Source organism: Balaenoptera physalus, assembly GCF_965194825.1.
Source record: "Balaenoptera physalus genome assembly, chromosome: 12".
Taxonomy (NCBI): domain Eukaryota; kingdom Metazoa; phylum Chordata; class Mammalia; order Artiodactyla; family Balaenopteridae; genus Balaenoptera; species Balaenoptera physalus.
In genome coordinates this window covers 44,811,672-44,837,148 of record NC_138897.1, presented here as the reverse complement: position 1 = coordinate 44,837,148, position 25,477 = coordinate 44,811,672, and the positions used below count along the sequence as shown (strand labels likewise).

The 25,477-nt window shown below is 48.2% G+C and overlaps 2 protein-coding genes across 65 annotated transcripts in view; one reads left to right on the top strand and one right to left on the bottom strand.

Moving 5' to 3' along the window:
- KIAA1328 overlaps window positions 1–14,782 on the top strand; it is a 370,349-nt gene extending 355,567 nt beyond the window's left edge. For 14 of the 15 annotated variants that reach the window (XM_082416088.1, XM_082416094.1, XM_082416089.1 and 11 more), the window contains one exon: window positions 504–2,094. In XM_082416088.1, coding sequence (XP_082272214.1) covers window positions 504–714 — 211 coding nt within the window. In that variant the 3' untranslated portion in view covers window positions 715–2,094. Of the gene's footprint in view, window positions 1–503; window positions 2,095–9,788 lie in introns of those variants that run through there. The other variant, XM_082416095.1, reaches the window with a different exon arrangement.
- Window positions 14,783–22,037: 7,255 nt separating this feature from the next.
- Window positions 22,038–25,477, bottom strand: part of CELF4 (CUGBP Elav-like family member 4) — a 299,460-nt gene continuing 296,020 nt past the window's right edge. For all 50 annotated transcript variants that reach the window (XM_082416127.1, XM_082416138.1, XM_082416147.1 and 47 more), the window contains one exon: window positions 22,038–24,213. The gene's annotated coding sequence lies outside the window, so the exon portion shown is untranslated. The remainder of the gene's footprint in view (window positions 24,214–25,477) is intronic.

Here is a 25,477-nt window from a genome sequence, read left to right as displayed (position 1 = left end):
AAGCAAATGACCTGGGTTCAAATCCTGACCCTGCCGTGTAGTGTCTTCTTGCTAGACGAGTTACTTCTCTGAGCCTTGCTTTCTTCGTGTATATAATGGGCATCAGAGTACTACAGGACCTACCTCATAGGGTTATGTAGAGGGTTAAATGAAAGTGAGATACGTGTAAAGCATTGAGAACAGTGCCTGATGCTTTAGTAAGCCTGCGATAAATGTTGCTACTAATATTGTTATTGTTATCATGATTACTTTGCCCACTCCACGGTCTGTCTTCACAGGTTAGAAAAGAAGGTTAGTAGTCAGCAGAAAAGAAGAGCTTAGAGACAGACAGACAGCAGAGCCTCTCTGGTGTTTACCTTCCCTAAAGTTCCCCTAGGAGGCCCTCCTGCGTATGATGTGATCTGTGATCTGATTCTTGCTCTGGGCAGCCCATCTCTGTGGGCTTTTGGATTTTAATGGTTTACTGATCTGATCATTTTCTGTCTGGGTTGTATGTGTTACAGGTATGAGACATCTCTATTGGATTTAGTTCAATCTCTGAGTCCCAGGACTGCTTCCAAACCGCGGCCCCATCGCTCTAGAGAAGCTGGGTCATGGCATCACAGTACTTGCCTACTCAGTCGTCTAAAATCAACCCGGAACAAGACCGGGGCAGGCAGGACCCCTGAAGACCTGGAGGAGGATCAGATTCTGGAAGATATCTTTTTCATTTGACACTGAAGCACATGCTGCAAGATTTCCGTCAGAAATGAGTGGGTGTTTTTATATACTGATCCAGGATTTTATATTATTTGACTGCAACGTAATTGTGTCTCTCCTTTCACAGGGAGGGACCTATCTCACTAGCATCCTGTTACGTGTTGAATATAGAAATCATTCTAACAACCCAGGGTGTTTCTGATCAGACCAATCAGTAGATAACACATTAAGGACGGATGGGGGTGGAGGGCAGTAGCTTTTCTATGCCAAGCAGAGATTAGAACATTAACATAGGACACTTTCTGCGTGGCAGAGGCCTTTGCATACTCAGCCTCATTCAAGAGTGTTTCCTTCTCAATATTTTGCTGGAAAAGGTTGGCTCTCTTTTGTACGCAAGGAAAACCTTTCCATTGAGAGATCCCTCTAGTTTAAACGTAGCCCCTTTGTAACATAAGCAATTTCAGAAAGATAGAACCTTTTACCTCTCCACCCTGTTTTCTTACCACCTACCTCTTTCTAAGTCAGTCAGTTAATTCTGAGGTTGGAGTTGGTGCCCCTCCTATCACAAGCAACACTGAGGGCCAATTGTGAGTCAGTCTTGGCAGTCATCAGCCTGGCCGCTGCCCATCCTATAACTAAAAGGGCTGAATAAGCTAGAGGGAGGCCCCCCCCAACCCTTAGAAACCAGCATTAGATTACACAAGCGAGTACTGCCCTAGGGGAGGCACTGGCCTGAAATGCTTGTCCTACGGTCGGCCATTTCCCAGGATAAATAAGAGTACTCTCTCAGTATTGTTCCTTGCCCCAAGTGTCTGTTTTATTCACCCTGGTGAACTTCCCATCAGCTGCTACAGGCTGACAGACTTCCCCTGGCCTCCTCTCTCTCCCCATGTGGAGTCAAGGCCCCGATTGACCAGGCCTTGCACATGCTCTGCTCAAGGCCACTGTCTCATGGCCCCAAAGAACCACCTCCACTTGCCAGACAATGTTCCACCAGCCCACGCAGAGTCTCCCCCTTTCTCCCGCTGGGCCTCACAGAGAAAGCCTTTGGAGGAAGTACACTCGAAACGTACTCTCTCTGCTCTCCTGTTCGGCAGAGCTCTTGAGATGGGTCCCTCAGCTTACAGTGGGCTCTAGTGGCCTCTCAGGCTTATGGGCAGTATGATGAGCCTGGTAGAGCCAGTGAGTTTAAAGCTTTGTAGTCATTGGAAGCCAGGGGAAGATATGCATTACTGGATGACTTTATTTGGTGTGGAGCGTGTTGCTTTTTTCTCTCTCCCTTTCACCAGCCCCTGGCCTGAACTGAGACTAAGCCTGTCAGCCATTATTGGTAGCTAACGCCAGACCTGCAGGGCAGCCTGCACTTAGTGAGACTGCATGGCTTCCCTGAGGTCTTTATCTAAATGAGATTATTTCAGCCCACAAAAGCCTCCTGGAGCAACTTCCTTGTCTGGGTAAATCCAAATCTCATTGTCTCTTCAGACTCCGCCCAGCCTTCCTTCACTTGGGTCTTTTTGTTCTTTGGAGGAGAGAAGAATATAACCTACCAATACCATATTCTTAATCTGAGGTTAAGAATATCAGGTCAGGACAAACCAGTTGTAGTCATTCAGTTGAAAGGTTGAAAATTATTGCAGGTTACAATTTCCTCTTAAAGTTCACCCCTAAGAAAGTAACTGAATCAGTTTCATCCCATTCCAGAAGCCGTTGGAAAATAGAGCTTTCTTTGGTGTGGCCAAAAACAAGGTGAAAACAAACGGAGAGCCCTTGACCATTTTCTCAGTTAAAGTTAGGTTTCTAGAGCTATCTTTTCCTTGCCCCGTGTGTCATGACCAACTTAAGTACACCCAGCTCCCTCGGATCATCCATAACCACACTTTCCTGTTCTGGACAGCAGGGTCCTTACTGCTCTCTGGAGTAAGAGGATGCCAGAAAGACCAAGAAAAGGTTTGTGATTTCTTCAAGAAGCTTGTTTGCCTTTAGAACAATCATAAACAGGACCTAAACTAAAGGCTTTGGGGGGTCACAAGCCACAAAATGGAGTTTAATTGCTTCTTTACCTCTCCTGAATGAGCAATTTGGAAGAGCAAAGATGGATTTTCAACAGAGCATCAGTCAACCTATTTTTCATATGCCACATTCCCCGCCCCCGCCAGTTGCCTTTCTCTATCCTGTAGGCATTTCCTGGTCGTCGGGGCAATAGGATGTGAATTTGTGTCTCGTCTAACATCTTCATTATGAATTGAACAATATATGTTAACATTTTAATCTGTGTCTCACTTTGAGATCTATATACATGTATGAAAAGGTTGTTGTAGAGCCTCGAGGCTTTTGTAGAGCCTAGAGGCTTGACCTAATTGCAGACTAACCTACCAAGGGAGAGGGCCTGGCACTCAGGAATCTGCCTTTCCTCCCTGTTAAGCTCTCCCAACAGTGACTGCCTGTCATGCGCTTGCCCAGCCTCCAGCCATTTCCCCAAAGCAAGACTGGACACGTGTTGGCAATGCTGCAGGTAGTGTTACCACATTGCCCACCCTGCTTCCCACTGTTCTGGGAGAGAAAGACCAATCAGTGTTTACAAAACGGGACAGGACAGACGCCCATGGAAGCTCCTTAAGTAGGGCCCAAAGTGCTTGATTCAGAAGACCAAAGTCAGTCAAGGAGAAGCTTTCTCTGACAGCCACCCTTCCAGGAGGCACATTTGTGTTTACAAACCTGACCTCCATGGGAGGACTTGTCCAGAGCACCCCGAATGTCATGGGGAGGGAGGGGCCCTCTCCTCCCCCAGAGCCGTTCCTTACACTTGGCGCTGTTTTCAGCACCATTGTTCACATGAGAGATTCACTGGTCAGAAACTCTGGGGAGGGGACAGGCCTAAAGGAGCAGAGCTGGACGAAGTCTGCCGTCATAGCCAATATCTCAGTGGCTATTTTCCCCATGTGGTTTTGATATTGAATTGTTCCTTGAACATCCCCCATCGGATAAGTGGAGTATAGCTTGAAAGCAAGAGAAGAGCCTCAGGTTATCAAAATGTTATTTCTCTTAGTATTTGTTAAAACAACAGGAACCTATGGTCAGTTGAAAGAAAGGAAGTAGTTTGCCACATCCTACAGGTTTTCCTGGCTGAGTCCGGTTCACTCCCATCACATGAACACCAAGCCTCCTCTAGGTTGTGTGGTCACTAGAATGGGAGGTTCCATCTGTGCACACCTCTGAGTCCCTTCTTTGTGCTTTTCCCCAAAACTGCTTAGCAAAGAAATGTCTCGGCACTTTGACACAGGAAAAATAGTGCTGCTTAGTTGGCTTTCGGTGCTGGGAGAACATAGGCGAGGGCTTGGATACCTGAAATGCCCAGTTCTGAGGTCACCAAGACAGCCAGTTCTGTGGATTCAACCAAGACAGCCAGAGACCCTATCCTGCCCCTGCTCCCCCAGTCAGCCTGACACCTTCCCCTGAACCAGGAGGCTTTGCAGCTCCCCTCAGAGACAGAGGTGGCAAGGACAAAATCATCACTCAACTGGCTCCCAAGCTGAAAATGAGCTAAGTAATCGTTGCCCCGATTGTAATAAGATAACCCTTGAATCTAGGAGCAAAGCTAGAGATGAGTAGGGTGAGGGTGACACCCTGGTCCTCAGAGGAAGAATAACCTGGCAGCTAGAGAGCCAGTTTCGTAAATGAGTAACCAGCTACACAGTTCCTCAGAGTTTCTCAGAGCTGCTATTCGAAGTGGATTGTTCCTGAGCCCCTTGGGCTCCATTGTTCCATTTAGAACTGGGATTTCTACCCTCTCAGGCTTCAGCTCCATAGCTATTCTCCCTCCCATCCACCTCCACCACATGCACACTCAGAATTGAGTGAGCACCTAGAAAATGCTCAGGGCCTTTTCTGCTTCCACTCCTCCCCCCACCCCATAATCCCATCACCTTCCAGAGTCACAGAATTCTGTGGCTGGATTAGACCTTAGAGCCCATAGAATCCATCACTTTCATTTTACAGATGAAGAAATTTCAGAGAAAGGTGAGCTCTCGCATCCTGTCAGTGGCCAGTCTGGCTGCCAAGCTGGTACCCTCCCCACTGCAGGGCATCACTACCTTGATCTGGTGTTCCAAGATGAACAATTTTAAGAATCTCAACTAGGACTGAACATTCTACCACCATCTGTTAGAAGTGAGCTCTCACAAACCACTCGGGCCAAGGGGGGCAAAAAATGCAGCATGTCCATTCCTCAGGGGGGTTTTAGGTCAGTAACCCTCAAGTGCTACTGTCTGGAACTTCTTTCTGTTTGTGGAGGTGGAGGCCATGGGAAGGCTATCTCAAGAAATATCCCTGGGAAAAAGATAAATCTCTCCAGGTGGCATAATGGACATCACTGTCTTCTCTAAATAATAAAGGCTGTTACAGCCCTAGTTAAGACTTCTTCTGAAAAAGACAGTGGCCAAAATGAGGGTGAGGCCCACCTTCAGTTGGTAGGGGAGGTGGCTAGTAAAACCAGTAGGAATGACCTATATCATATGTTGCCAATGGGGTGACCACTTTGACCATGACTTGCCAGAACCCAAGGCTTGTCTTCACCAGTGCTGTTGGCCAGTTGAGTGGCTCCCCTGGGCCCAGCATTGTGTTAGATGTTGTTGATCCCACTAAGGAAGAGGTTAACGGCACAAGCTGTGGAACTCAGTAGACCTTATACAAATCTCAGTTACACTGCTTCCTAGCTGAATAATCTTAGGCAATATATTAACCACACTAAACCTAAATTTCTTAATCTGTAAAATTGGGATGATAACGCATACATCATAGGATGGTTGTAAGGGTGAAATTTAGTGAAATAATGTATGTGAAGGGCCTAGGAATAGTACCTGGCACATACAAAGTGTTCCACTAATGGTAGCTATCATTATTACCATTTATGTCTCAGTTAACTTACAGACTAGATAGAAGACAAAGCTTCGTACTTTAAATTTTTAACAATAATAAAACAAAAGCCATCACAGTATGTCTTCCAGCAACTGGTAGGAAGCTGTAAACACTATGGTTTCAGAGAGCAAATTGCTGGGCCGAGTTTACTTAGGATTTGTGGGAGAAGGAGGAGTAAAAGGAGGGAGATTTGACCTAGGCTTTGGAAGAGTATCTAAGATGGATGGAGAGTGGGGAGGGACTTGGGGGGTGGGAAAGTGTAGAAGTTGAGTGTTCATTGGCAAAAAGCTCAAGATGTGTTTTGAAAGAATGGTGAGGAGATCACAGCTAGTAGGTGAGGTTCCAGAAGAGAAGTCATCGACCTACACTGAGAGAAATATGCTGGGCCCAAATTGTGAAGAATGTTAAATGTCAGGCAGTGGAGTTCCATCCTTCAAGCAACAAAATCCATAAACTATTTTGGAATTACTTGTTTAGAAATATCTACCTTGCAGTAGTGTCAGGCTCTATCAGAGGGGATGGGATAAGGTTGGGAAGGAAACATCTACTGTATGCCTACTAAGTGTTGAGCAAGGTCCATAGATACCTTATTTCATTTAATCCACACAGCAACCCCAAAACATAGGTGGCAGTATCCCGCTGTTAGAGATAAGGAAACTGATCTTGGAGAGGTTAGGTGTTGGGCCTCAGCTGCTAAATGGCAGAGCTAGTAAGTGGCCTGGAGACTGGAGCTGTCTAGTTCCACAGCTGTGCTCTTTCTACTGTACAAGCCTTCCTCTAGCCTAAGCGGGTGGCACTTTAGGCAGAGACACCAATTGTTACGAAGCTATTGCCACAGGTCAGGTGAGGTGTTGAGAGATTGTCACCCCCATCCATAGGACTGGATAGAAGGGTGTAGAGTTGATACGCCGCTGCCATCAGGCTTGCTAATACCTCCTCCCAAGTGTGGACCTTGTGACGACCCACCCAAAGGAGAGTTAGGGGCTGCAGATCAGACAACCTAGGATCCACGTCACATGCCCGGGACTGAGTTGGAAAGAAAGACCTCGAATGCAGCACTTAGATCAGCCTTGCTTCAGTTGAGAATGTGCACCAAAAGTCAGATTGCCACTGGCTGAAAAGATAAATAATAGAGCATCGAGGAGGGAGTGATGAGCAGGGGATGCGGAAAGAAGTCAGAAGTTGCTCCAGTGGAGCTCCTTTCACGGACGCACTAGACAGGAGGGTTGATAAGGTGCTAAACCCCAGTAGTGTCGGAGATGCAAAAATCAGGGACTACTTTTAACAAACCAAGGGGAGAACAAAGCCATGGATAGGAAGAAATAGAGATGGGGAACAAAAATAACGTCACTGTAGGGTGATGACGTGGGAGGGACAGAATGAGCCAGGAAAGAAGGACGGAAACCCAGACCCTGTACCAGAAAGGGAGGAATAAATACAGAATATCAGGCATGTGAGTAGAGGCCGATGGGGGCCAGGAGAACATCAGAAACTCACAAAGCACTTACTATGCACAAGACCCTGGGCTGGCCCTGTGTGTCTTATTCAATCCTTATGAGATGGGGCCTCTTTGCATACTTTAAAAAAAAAAATCATTTCATTATATGGGGTTTTTCTTGTGAGCCACCTCAAATCCTTTATGGAATGAGACTAGGCATACATCGATGCACACCTAAAATTTGAGGGTGATATCTTTGGCACCAATAATGAAAGACTTAACCAAGACTTAACCAAGGTCGTCTGCTAGACCATTCCAAATGAATGGAATTCAGACCCAGAAACGGGGATTTGGGAGGGTCATTTCTCACTTCCGCTCTCCTACCCTCAGCCTCCAAGTAGCACCAAGTCCTCCTACTTCTCAACCTGCCCACTGCTCTCTCGCTCTCTCTGCTGACGCTTCTCTAGTACAACAGTCTGTTCACTGGCCTTCCTGTCAGGTGGCCTGGATTCATCCTTCAGTATGTGGCTTCACCTCTCTCTGCCTCACTCTTATCTTTAAATGGAGATCATAGCAGAAGCTACCTCACAGGGTTACCGTGAAGGTTAAATGAACTAATGTGTGAAGAGTGCTCAGCAGAGAATAAATCAGCACTCAGTATGGGTTACCTGTTATTACCATTCTGCAGAAAACTACCAGGGTCATCATTAGGTCACACCCCGGCTTAACGTGTTAGATCGTTTCCCATTGCCCGTAAGAGAGAGCTTGGACTTCTAAGCGCACTGCACAAGGCTCCACTGCAGTCTGGAGACCTCCAGCCCCTTTTCCTGCTCTTTCTTTCTCTTGACTTCTGTCCTCCAACCACCATGAACTTCTCTTAGTTCCTGAAACCACTGTAATGTTCATTTCCTGACTGTCTTATGAGCTCTTTTAGCCCTTTGTGCATCCTTTATCCCTTTGCGCATCCTTTATCCCTTTGCATACGGTAACATTTACTGTGCTAGGTTACCTATATATCTGATTCCTCCTTTAGACTCTACAGTCAGACTAAGTTGTCAGTCTCATTTATCACTAACTCCCCAGAGCTTAGCATGGTTCCTGGCACATTGCAGGCTCTCAGTCATTGTTTATCAGACAGATGGATAGGTAAGGTGCATGGGAGGAAGGGAGGGAGGGAGGGAAGAAATGAAACAGAGCTGTGTTTCCAAAGTCCAGCACTCTTGACGCTATTGCAGGCTGCTTGCAGCTCCCTCACGAGGGAGAGAGGACCGTGCCGAGAGGCCTGGGGGAGAGTGGGGCTTGGGACGCCTCCCCTGCATCCCCACACTGACTAGGCTTTTCTTTCCGAAACAAATCTGAGATTTGTAACTTCCCTGCCTAAAGTCCAAGGACTCGGCCGTGCTTTCGGGCAAGGAGCACACCCCTGAGAGGGACGTCCCAGGCTCTTGGCGCCTGGCCCACATTCCCGTCCTCCTCACCTCCCTCCCTTCCTTCTGCTCCCCTTGCACCTCACAGCCTTCGGGCATCTCCCGAAGGCGCGCCTCTCTTTCCTGCCCGCGTGGCTTTTGCAGGCCCTTCCTTTGGGGTGAATCTTCCCAGAGCCGGCTCCGATGTCACGGCTGCCATGTTTTCCTCACCACCCCCCTCCCCCCAGGCATCAGCATCAACTCTTCTCTCGGCCCCAACAATACCCTGTAGAGCCTTCTGTTACAGCCCACCTCAAACTGTGCTGTACTGTTTTGTGCACTGTTTGTCCTCCCTATTAGAATGTTAAGTGTCTAAATACAGCATATATTGACCTTGGAATCAACCCAGCCTTACCACTTGTGAGCTGTGTACATTTAAGCAAGTTACTCATACCCACTAAGCCTCAGATATAACAACTTAGAAAATTATTTGCAAAAATGGAGATGATATCCCTACCTTAGAAGTTTGGGGCCTGGCATGCTGACCTAGCCCTGGAAACTAGCCCAGAGGAAAGCCAGAATGATGAGGCCAAAGTGTCCATGAAGGTAGGGCAGGCAGGGTGACCGGTGGAGCCAGAGGAGGCTCTGAGAGGGGGCTCCTTGGAACAGGAGGGGCCCAGGAGGGAAGCGCAGGGCTGCGTTTGTGAGGAGCTGAAGAGGCGGCTGGCCAGAAGACCAGGCCTCTCTGAGGTCTGGACAGGGTGTGGCGCTGGCCTCTCCCGCCCCCTCCTGCGCAGCTGACGGCTGGCGGCCTTGGCGGGCGCCTCGCTGGCACCAGCATGCAGACCACGGCCTGACGGCTGCGGGGATGCCCAAGGCCCACTGTCCTTCACCTGTGCAGCAGTTATAAACTCTGGTTTTCCCTCTCTTTGTCCCTCTCTTCCCCATACTTAATCCACTTTAAGTTCTGCCGTGGGCTTGTCTGGTGCTGAGAGGAGGGGCTGCAGGAAGGGGAGTTTGCTCTCCTGCCTCTAGTGGCTGCCGGTTGAGACAGGATGAGCTTCAGCCCCAGTGGGTGGTGTGAAGTGATTTAAGCTTGCTGGATTTATATAACACTGAGGAATGGTAAACTGTGTAAATTTGTTATGTTTTCCAGGGACAGTTATTTATGGAGGGGCATTTTTAACTCAAGTGCAGGAGTGTTAAATCATTATAATAAATTCATGCTATTCAGACTTTCTTACATTGTAATAAATTTTTTCTAAGCATGAATGGGGAGATCCATGATTCCTCTAATATACCATTGTGTATTTCTTCTCAAAATGACACAGCTTACTATATCAACTTGGAGAATAATAGAAGATTTACTGAGTTGGAGAAAAAAAGAAAGTTGAGTAGCAATGAGTCTGAGAAGGGACTTGAGAGCATGACCCCCAAGCAGAACTTCTCCCCGCCTCTCTGCTTGCTTCTCACCCGACAGGAGGGGCAGCACATGCGGCCACAGCCCGGGAGGGCCTGGCTAGGGGCACCTCCCCGAAATCTGCCAGCTGAGCCTTTGAACGGAGAAATGCGGCCAGGGACTCCAGCGGCCTTCGGTCCTGTCCTGTCCTGTCCTGTCCTCTCCAGGGGGAGGTGTTAGAGTGGGGCTCTATTAGAAATGAAAACTCTCTCTCCCCATGATGTGAAATCCCTTCCAAAATCATCAGTCTGGCTAGAGAGCTGCCCTGCGTACAGCCCTCTCTCATCACCTGTCTCACCTCCCTCCTCACCTAGATGCTTAGCTGGACCAGAGGATTCATAGTTTTCATCAGATTCTCAAAGGAATATGCAATCCAAAGAATTCAAGAATCACTGGTCTTCAGGAAACTCTGAAGCATCTTTGGACTGTCCACTAGGTACAAGGCAAAGTCCAGTGATGTGGTTCCTGGCCTCCAGCAGCACCCAGGAACTGTGTCGAGCTGCAATTAAAGTGCGCAGAAGTCGGTGCAGCCCCAGAGGCCTGAACGGCAGCCCCTAGGAGGGGGACTTCAATCAGAGTTTCCTGGAAGATAAGATATTGTTGCTGGGCCAGGGCAGGAAGGAAGGAAGGAAGGTGCCCCAGACAGAGGAACACTGTGTCAGAGGCATGGAGACAGGGACCCCAAGATGAGTGAGCTCATTGCTAGGCCTAGTGTTTAAACTTGGAGAGCAGCAGGGCCCAGTGGAAAGAGAACTGTGTAGATTCCGTTACTCAGCAACAGTTTCCAGTTTACCTAGTGCTCCATCAGAGGCTGAGGTTCAAGTCCTTGCTGTGCCACCGTAGCTGTGTGACATGTGCAGGTCCCTTCACCAGTGCAAACTCAGTGCCTCTACCTGCAAAATGTAGGACAGCACACTCGTGCACAGCCGGCTCACAGACTACATGGGGATGCCGCGAAAAGATGCTCAGGCATCTGCTGAGTAAACAACTGCGAAGCACTTTATGCATATCGGGTGCTTTTGTCATTTATCTGAAGGCTGGCAAGGGGCAGCGGGCCCCTCCGGAGCATGGAGAACTGCGGATTCCATGACAGCCAGGCAAACCTAGGCCGGCCAGCCCCCCAACCCCATCTCGCTTACCCGCCACAGGTCACCACCTCATTGATGCTCCCAGCCCCCTCCTTGGTCTCCAGCAGGGCAGCCCGCTGCACACCTGCCTGTTTCAGAATACTGTTTACCTCCGTCTCTCCCCTCAGCCTGGGCTGCCTTCCTGGGAGTCGGGACTGTGCTCTCATCACCTCATACCCTGTGCAGCGTCCTGGCCACCTCTGCTTCAACAGCCCTGACTCTCCAGGCCCCAGCCTTGAGGACCGTCTGGAGCAGACAGAGTCAAGAGCTGTTCCAGAGCGGGGACCCTGGAGCTGTGGTCCGCCCGCCTCCATAAGGGTGCCTGCGAGCGGCTCACAGCCCTTCCCTCTCCACCCCAGTCTCCACTCTCCACCTCTAGTATTTTCACATCTGTCCCATCTCTCTTCAGAACCGAAGATGATGTTGTTTTCTTGTTTTGCTAGTCAGGCTGCTCCTGGGGATGAGGGTGGGAATAGGCACCCCCAGGAGCCAGGACTGGCTAGTGTTTTCTCAGTGGTCTACAGGCAGGAACCACGGTGGGCCCAGCAGGCAGCCCATGACACCTGCTGCTCATGTCCATGTCGGAGGGTTTTTCCTTTCAGATCCCCAGGACGTTTCCAGGGGAAGAAGGGGCGGGAGGGGTGCTGGTCCCTGGGGCACCCAGTCCAAACGGCTGGCAGCTCTGCCCAGGCTGACCCAGCTAATGCTCAAACTGGCCACATTTTTTTTTTTCAAACATTTAATTTTGAAGTCAGACCTACAGAAAATTTTAGAAATAATACAAAGAACTCCTGTACACCCTTCACTCGTATTCCCCAGTGTTAACATTTTAACTCATTTGCTTTATCATTCACTCTTTCTCACACATATATAAACGAACACACATATTATTACTTTTCTTCTGAAATATTTGAGAGTAAATTGCAGACATAATACTCTTCTTTTTCCTAATAATTCGGCATGTATTTCCTAAAAACAAAGACATTCTCTTGCATACCCACAGGACCATGATTGAAATCAGGGAATGAACATTAATAGAGCACTAGTATCTAATCTACAGACCATATTAAAATTTTTCCAACTTTCCTTTTTAACTTTTTAATTTCCTTCCCTCAAATATCCTTTTCGACGAAAGAAAAATAAAATCTAGCCAGGATCTAATCTACGATCATAAATTGCATTAGTCGTCAAAATGGCTATCGTCAAAAAATCCACAAACAATAAATGCTGGAAAGGGTGTGGAGAGAAGGGAACCCTCCTACACTGTTGGTGGGAGTGTAAGTTGGTACAGCCACTATGGAGAACTAAAAATAGAGCTACCATACGACCCTGTAATCCCACTCCTAGGCGTATATCCAGAGAAGACCATAATTCAAAAGGGTACATGCACCCCAATGTTCATTGCAGCACTGTTTACAATAGTCAAGACATGGAAGCAACCTAAATGTCCATTGACAGAGGAATGAATAAAGAAGATGTGGTACATATATGCAATGGAATATTACTCAGCCATAAAAAGAGAATGAAATAATGCCATTTGTAGCAACATGGATGGACCTAGAGATTGTCATACTGAGCGAAGTAAGTCAGAAAGAGAAAGAGAAATATCGTTATGATATCACTCATATGCGGAATCTAAAAAGAAATGACACAAATGAACGTATTTACAAAACAGAAACGGACTCACAGACTTAGAGAATGAACTTACGGTTACCGGGGGGGAAGGGTGAAGGGAAGGGATAGTTGTAGGGAGTTTGGGATTGACATGTACACACTGCTATATTTAAAAAGGATAACCAACAAGGACCTACTGTATAGCACAACGAACTCTGCTCAATGTTATGTGGCAGCTTGGATGGGAGGGGAGTCTGGGGGAGAATGGATACATGTATACGTATGGCTGAGTGGCTTTGCTGTGCACCTGAAACTATCACATTGTTAATCAACTATACTCCAATATAAAATAAAAACTTAAAAAAAAAAAAGTTGTATTTAGTCGTCATGTCTCTTTAGATGAGTACAAACCACTTATTTTGTAAGATGTTCCCCAGTTTGGGTTGGTTTGTTTTCTTATGACCAAATTCAGCTATGCATTTTCAGCAAGAATAGGTAATGTTGTGTCCTTCTCAGTAATTATACCAGGAGGCCCATGATAGCTATTTCCTTCATTCCAGGTGATATTAACTTTGATCACCAGGTTAAAGTGATGTCTGCCCGGTTACTCCACTGTAAAATCACCACCTTTCCCTGTGTCATTTGTAAGTATCTTGTGTGTGTGTGTCAGGAGGGGGTTACTTGAGACTATGTAAATACCATGTCTCATCTACCTTTGACCTGCGAGTTTCAGCAAGCATTGAGGACGTCTGGGCACATTCCATTTAAATCCTTAGTCCTCTGCTGTGTTCCCACTGCCCTCTGTGACCATCCCAGAGCTAGGAGACAGGTTGGAAAAGGAGACAATGCTTATCCTCAGGGCCTTCAGCTAGGAGGGAGCTACACACTCAGAGCAACGGAGAACAGTGTGAACAAGGGCCCAGCGAAGTGGTCCCTACTCTGAGGGCAACAGGAAGTCAGAAAATAGGTGCTCAGTTTGAGTTGGAGCCCCCCTGGAGCAGATGGGCCCTGAACTAAGGGCAGGAGAATTTGAATGGTCAGAAACTTGGAAAAACAGGAGAATCTGTGTCCTAAGCCATCTCTGAGGGCCCCAATAGGACCCTCATCCCAGGAGGACCCTTGTCATCCCAGGAGCTCCCCGGGTACTGAGAAGACCAGGCTTTCTTCTGATTTCTGGTCAGAGTTTGGGCAAGGTAGGGCAGAGGGGCCTTGCCGAGAGGGTGCAGGCGCTGGGTGCTTCAGAAGGGGCTCGCGAGAGGCAGTCTCCCCACTCTGCACCTCTTCTCGTTCATTCAGCAAACATCATCGGGCATCGACTCTGTGCCGGGCACTGAGTTCGGTGCTAAAAGTACAAAATGCTCTCAGGTAGTTCTTGGTTCAAGAGGATGCCTCAAGCCCAGAGGCCTCTTCAGCTCACCCAGCACTCGGGACAAGGGAGCAAGTGTCATCTGCCCAGTCGAGAGTGGAATAGAGTGGTGGGTAAAACACTGCTCATCCAGGTGCTGAGTTCCCTCATCCAGGTGACTCTCATCTCGAGAGCTTGACTGAGGGCATTCGGGGCACCCCTCCTCTGCCCTCCCTCTTCTCCCTCCTGGCACTTAACAGAGAGCTCTGGGCACATGGGAGCTGCACCGAATCCTTGAGACCCAGGACACCTCACTTTGCAGAGGGGGAAACTGAGGCACAGACGTCTGAGGCCTTCCAAGCCAGTCCCGACTCCACTCTCCTGTCCTGTAGTTAGGCTGTGCGTCTTTGTTTGAGGCTTGGAAATACAGTCAGTAAGAGGCTTCCAAGTGAAGAGTTCTTACACTTGTGCCTTGGAAAGGTAGCCCCCTCCAAAGTAATACAGTGATTACAAGCATGGAACCTTCTATCGGGGAGCAGGGCTCAAACCCCAGCTCTGCCAAACCATGTGACTTCCAGTACATCACTAAGCCTGCCTGTAAAACAGGATCAAGGCTTCTCTTTTTTTTTTTCTTTTTTAAACATCTTTATTGGAGTATAATTGCTTTACAATGGTGTGTTAGTTTCTGCTTTATAACAAAGTGAATCAGCTATACATATACATATATCCCCATATCTCCTCCCTCTTGTGTCTCCCTCCCTCCCACCCTCCCTATCTCACCCCTCTAGGTGGTCACAAAGCACCAAGTTGATCTCCCTGTGATAGGCAGCTGCTGCCCACTAGCTATCTATTTTACACTGGGTAGTATATATATGTCCATGCCACTCTCTCACTTTGTCCCAGCTTATCCGTCCCCCTCACCGTGTCCTCAAGTCGATTCTCTAGTAGGTCTGTGTCTTTATTCCCGTCCTGCCCCTAGGTTCTTCATGACCTGTTTTTTTTTTTTTTTAGATTCCATATATATGTGTTAGATACGGTATTTGTTTTTCTCTTTCTGACTTACTTCACTATGTATGACAGGCTCTAGGTCCATCCACCTCACTACAAATAACTCAATTTCGTTTCTTTTTATGACTGAGTAATATTCCATTGTATATATGTGCCACATCTTCTTTATCCATTCATCTGTCGATGGACACTTAGGTTGCTTCCATGTCCTGGCTATTGCAAATAGAGCTGCAATGAACATTGTGGTACATGACTCTTTTTGAATTATGATTTTCTCAGGGTATATGCCCAGTAGTGGGATTGCTGGGTCCTATGGTAGTTCTATTTTTAGTTTTGGGTCAAGGCTTCTTGGGAGGGTTAAGTGGGATGGTGTCGGTGAAGTAACCAGGACACTGCCTGGGCAGTCAGTAATGGAGTCTTTTTAGACAAGGCCCTGTGTCTTCCCCAGCATATTCCCCACCTACCTGAGACATCTTGCAGTTCTTCAGGTCTGGAGTCCTTTGTTCCTCCATGTCTCCCTCCCTTGGGGTCTGTTTAACCCCTGCGCACCCTCCAACACTCGGCCCAAGAGTCACCTCCTCCCCAGTCTGGGCTACTGGGTTTCCCTCCTCGGGGCTGGGGCCCCTGCACAATTTACCACGTCGTCCTGCAGCTGTCTTCTACCTGTCAGGGAACCCCATGGGAGGGGTGAGCGCAGCTGATTTTGCAGTGTGACTTGGGGCAAGTTACTTACCTTCCCCAAGCCTCTGATTGGCCATCTGACAGCACCCTGCAGGATGGCTCCCGGGAGTAGAGAGCTCACCCACAACACACCCGGCCTTGTGCCCAGAAGGCAGCTGCGTGTGTTCGTCTTCATCACCCCACCCCCCGATCCTCACCACCCAGCTGGCACTTGGTATGTGCACTTGGTTGAGCAGGGGCGGAAACAAATACACTCCCGTCCCAAGGTGATTTTCATTAAAAAAGCAGAACTAATTGAGGCCCAAGTCTCACCCAAAGAAAAAGGCCTAACCATGGGATCCCAGGCCCTGAGCAGGGCTGGAGTGCAGTGGGGCAGGGGTGTGGGTCTGTCTGGTGGCCCTCATGTTAGTTCCCAGGAGCTGCCTGTGCAGAGTGAAAATGCCCCATAGTAGCCTTGCTTCCGAAGCCCCTCTTCAGGGAGCGGAAGGGAGACAGGTCGACAGCACCTGGCTGCCCTGGATTTCCTGCCACCCGCATGCCCACGGCTCCCAGAGCCAGGCCCCAGGAGGAGGTAGGGAGAGAAGGGCAACAGCAAAGGTGAGTCATGTGGAGATTCTGGAGACGAGAGGACTCTTCATGCCTCAGTTAGAGGAGTGTGGGGCATTCAGGATTGGCTACAATTTCCCCTTGATTTTAGTGATGGAGAACGAGTTTGCACTGACCTTAACAATGTGCTTGTAGTTTTTTCCAGAGTTTACCGTGCTGGGGAAAATCGAGCTGACACAGCTCAAAAGGGTTTTGAACTTCAGGTAGCTGCATAAAATGTTAACAAATTCTCCATGTATTTCAATTTAATTTCCTCTCCTTGTTCATGATAAAAGCTTAACCAGGTCTTTTTTTCTCTCTCCCTCCACGCATGCTCCCTCTGTCCCCACCAACAGGCGTGGAGGGTCACGTTCAGTAACCTGCACTCCCTCACCTTTAAGAGCTCCGGGCCAGCCCAGATAATCAAGGAGAGGAGGGAAGAAAAGGACAGGTACCTAAGTCAGTAGAGGCGATGCCATTCTCTAAAGGTACAATTGATACTATTGAGGAAAAAAAGTGAAAAGGAGGGAAAGGAGATGGGAGACACAAGAGAAGGGCTGGAGGGGAGCGACTGTGCAGAGAATTTACAACTGAGGGAGACAAGATGCTGACATTAAGAGCACAGCTCTGCAGACAGCCCTGGGCTGGAACCCTGATGCTGGGTCATCTTGGCCAGGACTTAACCTCTCTGAGCCTGTTTCCTCATCTGTCAAATAGGGATGATAACACCAACCTCAGAGAATTAGACGCGATTATAATTAAGCAGCTCTTAGTGTCCAGCTCAGGGCAAGCACCCCGGCAAGGACAGCTCCACCGGGCCTCTAAGGGAAGCAGCCAGCTGATTAGTGTGGACTGGAAAGGCCCCAGTTCCTCTACTCAGCCAGGGGGTCCTCAGCAGCTCCAGGCCTGGGCTCATCTCCCGGGAATCCCACGGGCCAGCTTCAGGCCTGGGCATGGCACTGCCTGGCTCTGGGTCTCCCCCCCCGAAAGTGAGGGTGATAGCTGAGTTCCTTACACCAAGGCACGCACATCTACACACTAAAGACCAGGGTAAACAAGAGCAGCTGGTAACAGGAATGGGTGGCTGGATTCAGGGGTGGAAATAAGACTTTTCATTATACGCTTTTTCATATTTTTTTGAATTTTGAAATATATCAATATGTTACCTATTCCAAAAAATAGATAACACTTATTTATTTATTTATTTATTTATTTTTGGCTGCATTGGGTCTTCGTTGCTGCACGCGGGCTTTCTCTAGCTGTGGCGAGCGGGGGCTACTCTTCGTTGCGGTGCGCAGGCTTCTCATTGCGGTGGCTTCTCTTGTTACAGAGCGCAGGCTCGGTAGTTGTGGCACACGGGCTTAGTTGCTCCGCAGCATGTGGGATCTTCCCGGACCAGGGCTCGAACCCGTGTCCCCTGCATTGGCAGGCGGCTTCTTAACTACTGCGCCACCAGGGAAGCCCCCCACCCCAAAATAGATAACACTTTTTAAACGCAAAGACCAAACTAATTTGCAGCCTGAGGCCATATGAACCGGCAGAGGATGGCTGCAGACAACGACAGCCACAGTGGTGTGGGGAAAAGAAAGGGAAGGGACAGGGGAGCATCCGCGAATCGGGGTCCCTGGGAAGGAGAGTGAGCAGCGAGAGACAGAGGTGTGTGCACCCCAACATGACAGCCATTCTCTGGGAGTGTCACAGGCTGACTGAACTCGAGAGAAAACAACTGAAAGTGGTCTGGTGTCAAGTTCAAGCTCGTTTTGGTTGGGACGTGAATTGTCAGGGGAATGGAACTAAGGAAAGGGAAGGAGGAAGGGATCAGAGTCTGACCTACTCATTCTGAGTATCTGCACTATTAAGGAGTTTACAACTCAGAGGATCCTTGGGATGTGGTCTGGCTGTGTCTGTCTCTGTTTCCTCCTCACAACTCTTGGGGGCGGGGTGTATTATTATCCCCTTTTTAGAGATAAGGAAATTGAGGCTCAGAGAGGTTAGGTCATTTTCCAAAGTGACACAGAAGGTATATGCATCCCTGACGTCAAAGCCCATGCCTTTTCCACTCTGATACACAGTCTCCAACCCTCCTCCTGGTCTGGGCAAATCCTGGTTAGATGTCCACAGAGGGTGCAAGCAGGGATGGAGACATGCAGAGTCCCCTGAAGAGATGAGAGGCTAGGCTAGCATGAGGAAAGAGAAGTTGGGGTGATAAGGAGGGGCCTGGGGTGATGGCTGTCCACTAACCAGGCCCCGGGGCATCTGGGAGAGCTGAAGACCAGAGACCGATGGGGGAAGGGGAGATCTGCAGCAGAGAAAGGAAACCAGAAAGTAAAAAACTTACACTTGCAAATAGTTATCTGAGGGGAAGGGAGTGTTGGCTATCCACTTATTCCAAATGTGCTATTACTTTAAAAGCATTTCCCGAACACCTACCTCTTCGGAACATGCTTTCAGTTGTCTGCCGTTTGTTATTCCCTTCCTTCCTTAACTCATTCATTCCTGCAGGCAATGAATCAACATGGACTGAATGCCCGACTGCCTGGAGTGAATAGTCTATTGAAGGTGGGATGTCAGTGGTGGCTAATAATTCTTGTTTGGGGGTGGATTCCATTTTGGGAGAGAGACAAGTGGCACTCACAACCAAGTCTGATGCTGTCACCTCGGGTGGGGCTGGGCCCCTGAGCTCACTGCCCAGATGTTGCTTACCCACCTTACCCAGGGGGGGAATGTCCATTTGGCTTTAACCAGGTGTAATTCAAACACTGACCCTGCAGACCCCGTGCCAGGAGGAGCTGCATATTTGCCCAGCCCAGGGACAGCAGAACTTGGAAGGTGGATATTCGACTTGGAGGCACTCGTGTGGGTGGGAGAGCTCTGGGACATTCTGCGTCACTGTACTGGTGCTTTGTGTCCAGGAGAGGGTGGGATCCAGCTCAGAAAGACTTTTCTCACATTAACATCAAACAGAAAGGAGGGAGAAAGGGAGAGAAAGAAAGAGAAAAGCAAGAGAGAAGATATGAGTACAAAGGGGTGGATGAAGAGCTGAAAGTCTTTTGAAAGTGCTGCCGGAACAGAGGCTGGAGGGAGGCCTGGGCTCACACCAGGCGCCAGGATGGGGCTGGGAGAGGCCGCAAAGCCCCGCAATTGCCACAGCAAGGGTGCAGCTGCCCGACAGGCCAGAGCGAGCCTGAACACGTCAATGCAGCCTCGAAACTGTTGCGGGGAAACTGAGGTATCTACCAATGAAATAACTTGGTAACTTCAAAATAATTCATGAGTTGATGTATGTTAAAGTTAAGTGGTGTGTGCACAGGGGTTTGTTTTGCAAGTATCTCTACTTTCCATTATGCTTGAAATAAAAGGTTTATAATAATAAATAAAAAAGTCTTTTAAAAATAGGGGAGGGACTTCCCTGGTGGTCCAGTGGTTAAGACTCCGCGCTCCCAATGCAGGGGGAATGGGTTTGATCCCTGCTCAGGGAACAAAGATCCCACATGCCACGCGGCGTGGCCAAAAGATTTTCTAAAAAAAATTTTTTTTTTTTTAATTTTAAAAAATGAAAAAGAAATAAAAATAGGGGAGCTATGAAGGAATCAAACACTGCAGGTAGAACATATCCGGCCCTCCATATCCACGGATGAAGAACCCACGGTTACGGAGGCCCGACTGCACTGCGCCATTTTGAGCATCTACAGATTTCGGTATCTGCGGGGGGTCCTGGAACGAATCCCCTGCAGATTCCAAGGGATGGCTGTACTAGCAGAGAACTAGAAGCCATAGAATGTAAGCAGAAATTAATGAGAACTGTGTCTCGGGTTTTCTTAAATAACACTGCAAACCAGGGGTTCTTAACTAGGGCATGATGGATGAGCTGCGGGACCCCTGCACTCCCTGTAATCGTGTGCAAAGTGACCTGAGAGTTTTCAGCAACTTTTCAAGGAACCTATGACTTTCCCCCCCAGAGGCTAATAAATTACATTCTCTCTTAAACGCGCTGTGCATACATCAGTCACTTGGTGCGTGGTTTTAAATAGAAGGTTTCTTTTATAGAACTGGCGGATTCACATCTGGGCCTTGTGTTTTCATCTCTCTTCTCAGTCAACCGTGCCTGGAACAGAGCAAAAGTGGCCAACCCCCTGCACAGCCCAGCTCCCTGGGGGCAGCTCCCTGGGCCCCTACCGCCCCTGAGCCGGAGCGGTGGAGGTGGCAGGAGGGCTGTGCCAGAGAGAAGCACAGTGGGGAAGCGGTGACAAAGGCACAGGGGAGGTCTGGGGAGGGCCGTGAGGCTCCCTGGGGTCTGAGAGAGCGACAGGACGCAGTATGGTTGAGGCTGTCATCCTCTGACAGACTCAGTGCCTTTCGGCGGCAAATGTCCAAAAGAAACCACGGTTTTGAATAGTCTGAGGCTCAAAACCCAGAGAACTCCTTAGAAAGCACCTTTCTGTTCCTCACAGTGTAGCACAGCCCCCAGTGTGACAACCACCCCTTGCAGTGAACTCCTCCGAGAAGTCCAGCTCCTCACAAGCTCCCCAGAACTGGCAGGTTAAGTGTGGGTTATTTTCACATACTTATGAGGGAAGGTGTCATCTTGGAACTGTCTCCAAGTTTGAAGCCAAGGCTTGAAGGCCTGCCCCGGGTCCTGATGCATAAAGGCCTTTTCTCCCCAGGCTAACAGTTCCACAGGCTAGTGGGGGAAGCATGGGATTGGGCCGTGGCCCTGGGACGCGAGATGGGCGGAGGGGACAGAAGCAGGGTCCGGGTGCTGCCCCGTAGCCGGGGCTCTGCGCGCTGCTCACCACCACTCTTCCCGCAGAGAGGACAGCTGGGGCCGAGCCATTCCCCGCTTTCTCACGGGAGGGCACAGACAGACAGACAGACACCCGGGTGTCCTAGGACTCTCGTCTTCTCCCCGCCCCACCGCAAGGGTTTTCCAAGATGGAAACCCTTGGTGGAACCTGCCCATTCCTAGACCGAGCTGCAAGGCTGAAGGCTGGGGCGGGGGGGACGAGATGGAATCGAGAAAAAGGGCTGCCCCGGGGCGGAGTCTGACGGAGGCTTGAGGCTGGTGTGCGTGTCTGGGTTCTCACCTCAGGAGGACCTGTTCCCTCCTCTCCACCTCCCCTCCCCCAAGCCCTATTTCACATTCTTCCTCCTTTGGAACCCTCCCCCTGACCCCCACCCCATACCTTCCTCTCAAACCTCCTGTGGCATTCAGGGTTTGGACATCTCCCTACCTCTGTCTCTGTGTCACGATACAGAGATGGCGGCACCCCAAGCTCCTCCCACCAGAACCCCGCCTCTGAGGATCATCTAGAACCCTCGGTCTTGTCCACCCAGGCACACTGTCAATGCAGTGGGAAGTGCAGGACCAAGAGCAAAGTGCTGGGTGCCAAGTCTGGGGCTGTGTCCTCACCTTCCTTTACTGCGGGCCCTGCCTCCACTGCCTGCTTCCCCAGCTCCTCGCAGCACTTCGTCCCCACCCCAGCTCCAGTCTGGTGGCTTGCTTTTCCCCCTGTCTGGGAGGAAAGGGGGACTTCTTGTCAGGTTTGGGCACTGTGGCCATCCCTGCCCAGGAACCTAGGGAGGGGCTTGCAGTGGAGACTTTCAGAGGCACACACCGGTCAAGAGAGATTTTTCTAGAGGGTCCAGGTAGCAGACAGATTCCACGGAGGGAAGGCCCAAAGCTGCTTCCAGTGGGCCAGCCCTAGGCCCCAGAGGCACGGCTGGCCAGATTCCATGAACCACAGACCACCACAGAAAAGGCTTTTTTTTTTTTTAAACTGTGCTTTATTTAGGGCTAAGCTGGAGAAAGCGTCATCCAATAGTTACAGAAGGTTACAAGGAGTTTTAGGGAGTTGAGTGTGAAAAGAGCAGTTGTACTGAACTGCAGCTGTTTTGTTTTTTTCGTTTTTTTTTTTTTTTTTACAACATCTGGACATCCTAAAAGGAGGAGCCAAGAAAAAGAAAAAGAAAATTTTAAAAATAATAATTACCCAACAAAATAGAAAGAAAGGAAAGGCAGAAGGCCTGAGAGGAACCAGATAGATGTTCTTCTAAAGCAAAAAAGAAAAAAACATGGAAGGTCTGAGGGCCCCCCAGCCTCCAGATGAACAGGACATCAGTGAGGAGGGCATCAAGGTGGAAAGCCAAAGCAAGTCTTCCCAACGGTGCAAATAAATTATAATAAATATGTTATACTTTAAAATATATGTGTTCTTAAATAATTCAGTGTTTTTTTCTGATTCTGAGTTTTTTTAAGCAATGTCTTTTTTAACTGCTCTAAAGTCATTTACCAAAGATAAATATCGTGCTTTCATTAAATAGTTTTCCTTGTTTTTTTTCTCTATCATTACAATTAAAAGTCCTACAAAATATGCAAATTTATTTACAGAAAAACAGAGCCGGCATCATTTAAACATCCCTGTTTTTCAAAATTCCTTGTAAACAGTTTCAGAAATTCTTCAAAGATTTTTTTTTTTTTCTCTCTCTTGTTTAAGGTTTTTGTGTGTGTGTGTGTTGTTTAGTTGTTTTAAGATGAAAGTTCCCAGGTCTCCCTTGCCCGGAAAGTCTCTGGAGCAAGCATGGAAGGCGAGTGAAGCAGAGGTGTCGAGGGCTTGCGGAGAGCGGGCGAGCGCGCGCAGCTCCCGGAGCAAAGCGAGGCGAGGGCAGTGGCGGTGGCGGTGGCGGCGGCGGCGGCGGCGGGCCTTCCTGCCAGAGGCGCGGCCTCCACCGGAGGTGGGCAGCCAGGGGCCCACAGGTCTGCGCGGGTCCGGCCTGGCCCTCGGGGTCAACGGCGTCCAACAGCACTCGCGGGGAGAAGGGATTGATGCTCAGTCTAAACTCTACAAAAGTACAGTCCTACAACATCTGGGATTTTAGCAGTAATGCTAACTTCTATAGGTTTTTTTTTTTTTTTTTTGCTTTCCTCTAATTTTTCTTCTATTATATAGGTATTTTAAACTTCTCCTTTTTAAAATTCTGTACAACTATTATGATTTTAAGAGGGGGAAGAGTTAGAAGCATTTACAGACTTTTCACAACAATCATCTTGCCTCGTCAGTCCCTTTTTTTCCCCTCCTTTTCTCACACTTCACAGTTAATGAGTTTTCATATTTTGTTACTTTCCCCGAATATCCACCAATTTGTTCATCTTAACAGCTCCATCCAGACATATAATACAGAAAACCATATGAAAGTGTCATAGACTTGAATGACAGTAATCAAAGCGCCTCTCAAAGTATCAAAGAACTATTATCTTGCTATTTTAAAAGCATTGAAGCATTATTTTTCTTTTTTTTTGTTTTTTTGTTTTTTGTGTTTTTTTGTGTTTTTTTTTTTAATTACATTTTTCATAGAATCGCTCTAAGCTGTTTCAAGAACAGCCATGAGGCAGGAAGGAGGTTCTCCTCCGTTCCCCCTCTATTTGACCTAGAGCTACACATCTGCAATAAAAAGTTTGGTCCTTTGGTCCCTAAATAGCTAAAGGAATGACAGATAGAGATGATCAGTGGCGGCCTCCCAGCCGCCCCCCTGGGGACCAGGCCCCACCAGACACACCGCTTGCCCCAGCCTGCCTCAGGCGCCCATGGGCTGGAAAAGCCCCAGGGATCGGGAAGCAGCGGCCCTTCCCAGTTCCCAGCCCTGCAGCCTCCCCACCTTGTCGCAAGTTATTTTGTTTTAAAGTTGCCTTTTTTTTTTTCTCGTTTTTCTTCATCTTCTTCTTCTTTATGTCATGTATATTTTTCCCCCAAACACGTGCCCTCTGAACTCCATAGACGCTATACTTTCCTTGAAGAAATGTGACAGTCACAGAGAGTGTCTGGAGTCTTCAGCTTGATTGATATTGGCTGATATGTCAAAGGTGTCATCCAACAGTTCTCATTTATAAATATATATAGAGAGAGGTTTGTTTTTTAATGTAGCCCGTTCAGCATCCTGCCCTAAAATGAAGAAAATCAGGGCTGATTAAGCCAAGAGAGGAAACACAAAATGCATCCAAACACCAAAAGGAACCTGCCTCGGGGGTTAGGGCGGGAGCTCTGGGGGACAGCGGGAGAGGGGGAAGAGACCAGTATGAGAATTAGTCATGATCATGATACATTAAAAAAGAAATCGACTCTTCTATTCAGAGTAAGAAACCACTGGGAGGTCTAGTGGTGATGGTTGTAGCTGAGGTTTGGTTGTTGGGAGAGGGTTTTTGATTTGGGTTCCTTTAGAGTTCTGGATTGGGGGACGGCTAGATCTAATGGAAGAATTTGGGACTGTGGGATATGAATTCATCATTAAACTGATCTCTAAGGGATCTAGCCCAGATACAATATGTATACAGAAGCCTAGCAAACAAGATAGCAAAAATCTAGCAGCCCAGCCCACTCCCCCCCAAGATCCGTGACATGCATTTTGCAGAATTCTTGCCCAGTTTCCAAGCCAACCACCTCTTTCCCAAGGTCACTATTTGCGAGGCTATGTATATATATGTATATCTGGATATATGTGTAGAATATATTCACCTGCACATATGTGGATATACATGGATATGTGTGTATGTATATGCATAGATACACACATACACACACACACACACACATAATATTTTTCTCATACATGCCAGGGAATTTAGAGGAAATTCAGCACTTCGAGGAAGTGGATGGGGAGAACCTAAAAGAAGTTAGAACGGATTTAATCATCAAAGTTAAATTAACTCAGACAATTCTTGATTTTGTTTTGAATGGTGGCTTTTTGGTGTTTTGTTTTGCATTTCAAGGAAAAAAAAATCATGATCCGACTAGAATCAGAAGGAAAATGCTTAATCATTGTGAATTAACAAATGAGACTCGTCTCCATTCTAGCAAGCAGCTTCCACTTATACATGGGGGTGACTGGTTACATCAAGAGAGTTAGAACTGCAAAGCCCCCAGTTGAGGGGACAACGTCATGCGTATATCAATCCATGCTGGCAGGTTTTTCACACTGTTGATTCAACAAACAGCAAACCGTACACAGCAATCTAAACAATTACAACACCAAATAAAATAATAATAAAATTAAAAAACACTTGTCAAGGACCCTTTTTCAGTTGTAAACAAAAAGGTGCATTTTGCTTTTGTCAGTACTGTTTTTTCCAAACCAACCAAAAAGCCCTCCCAACTCCCAGGCCCCCACCTCCCTCCCCACATTTAATTTAGCAGAAGTGGCTACAATACA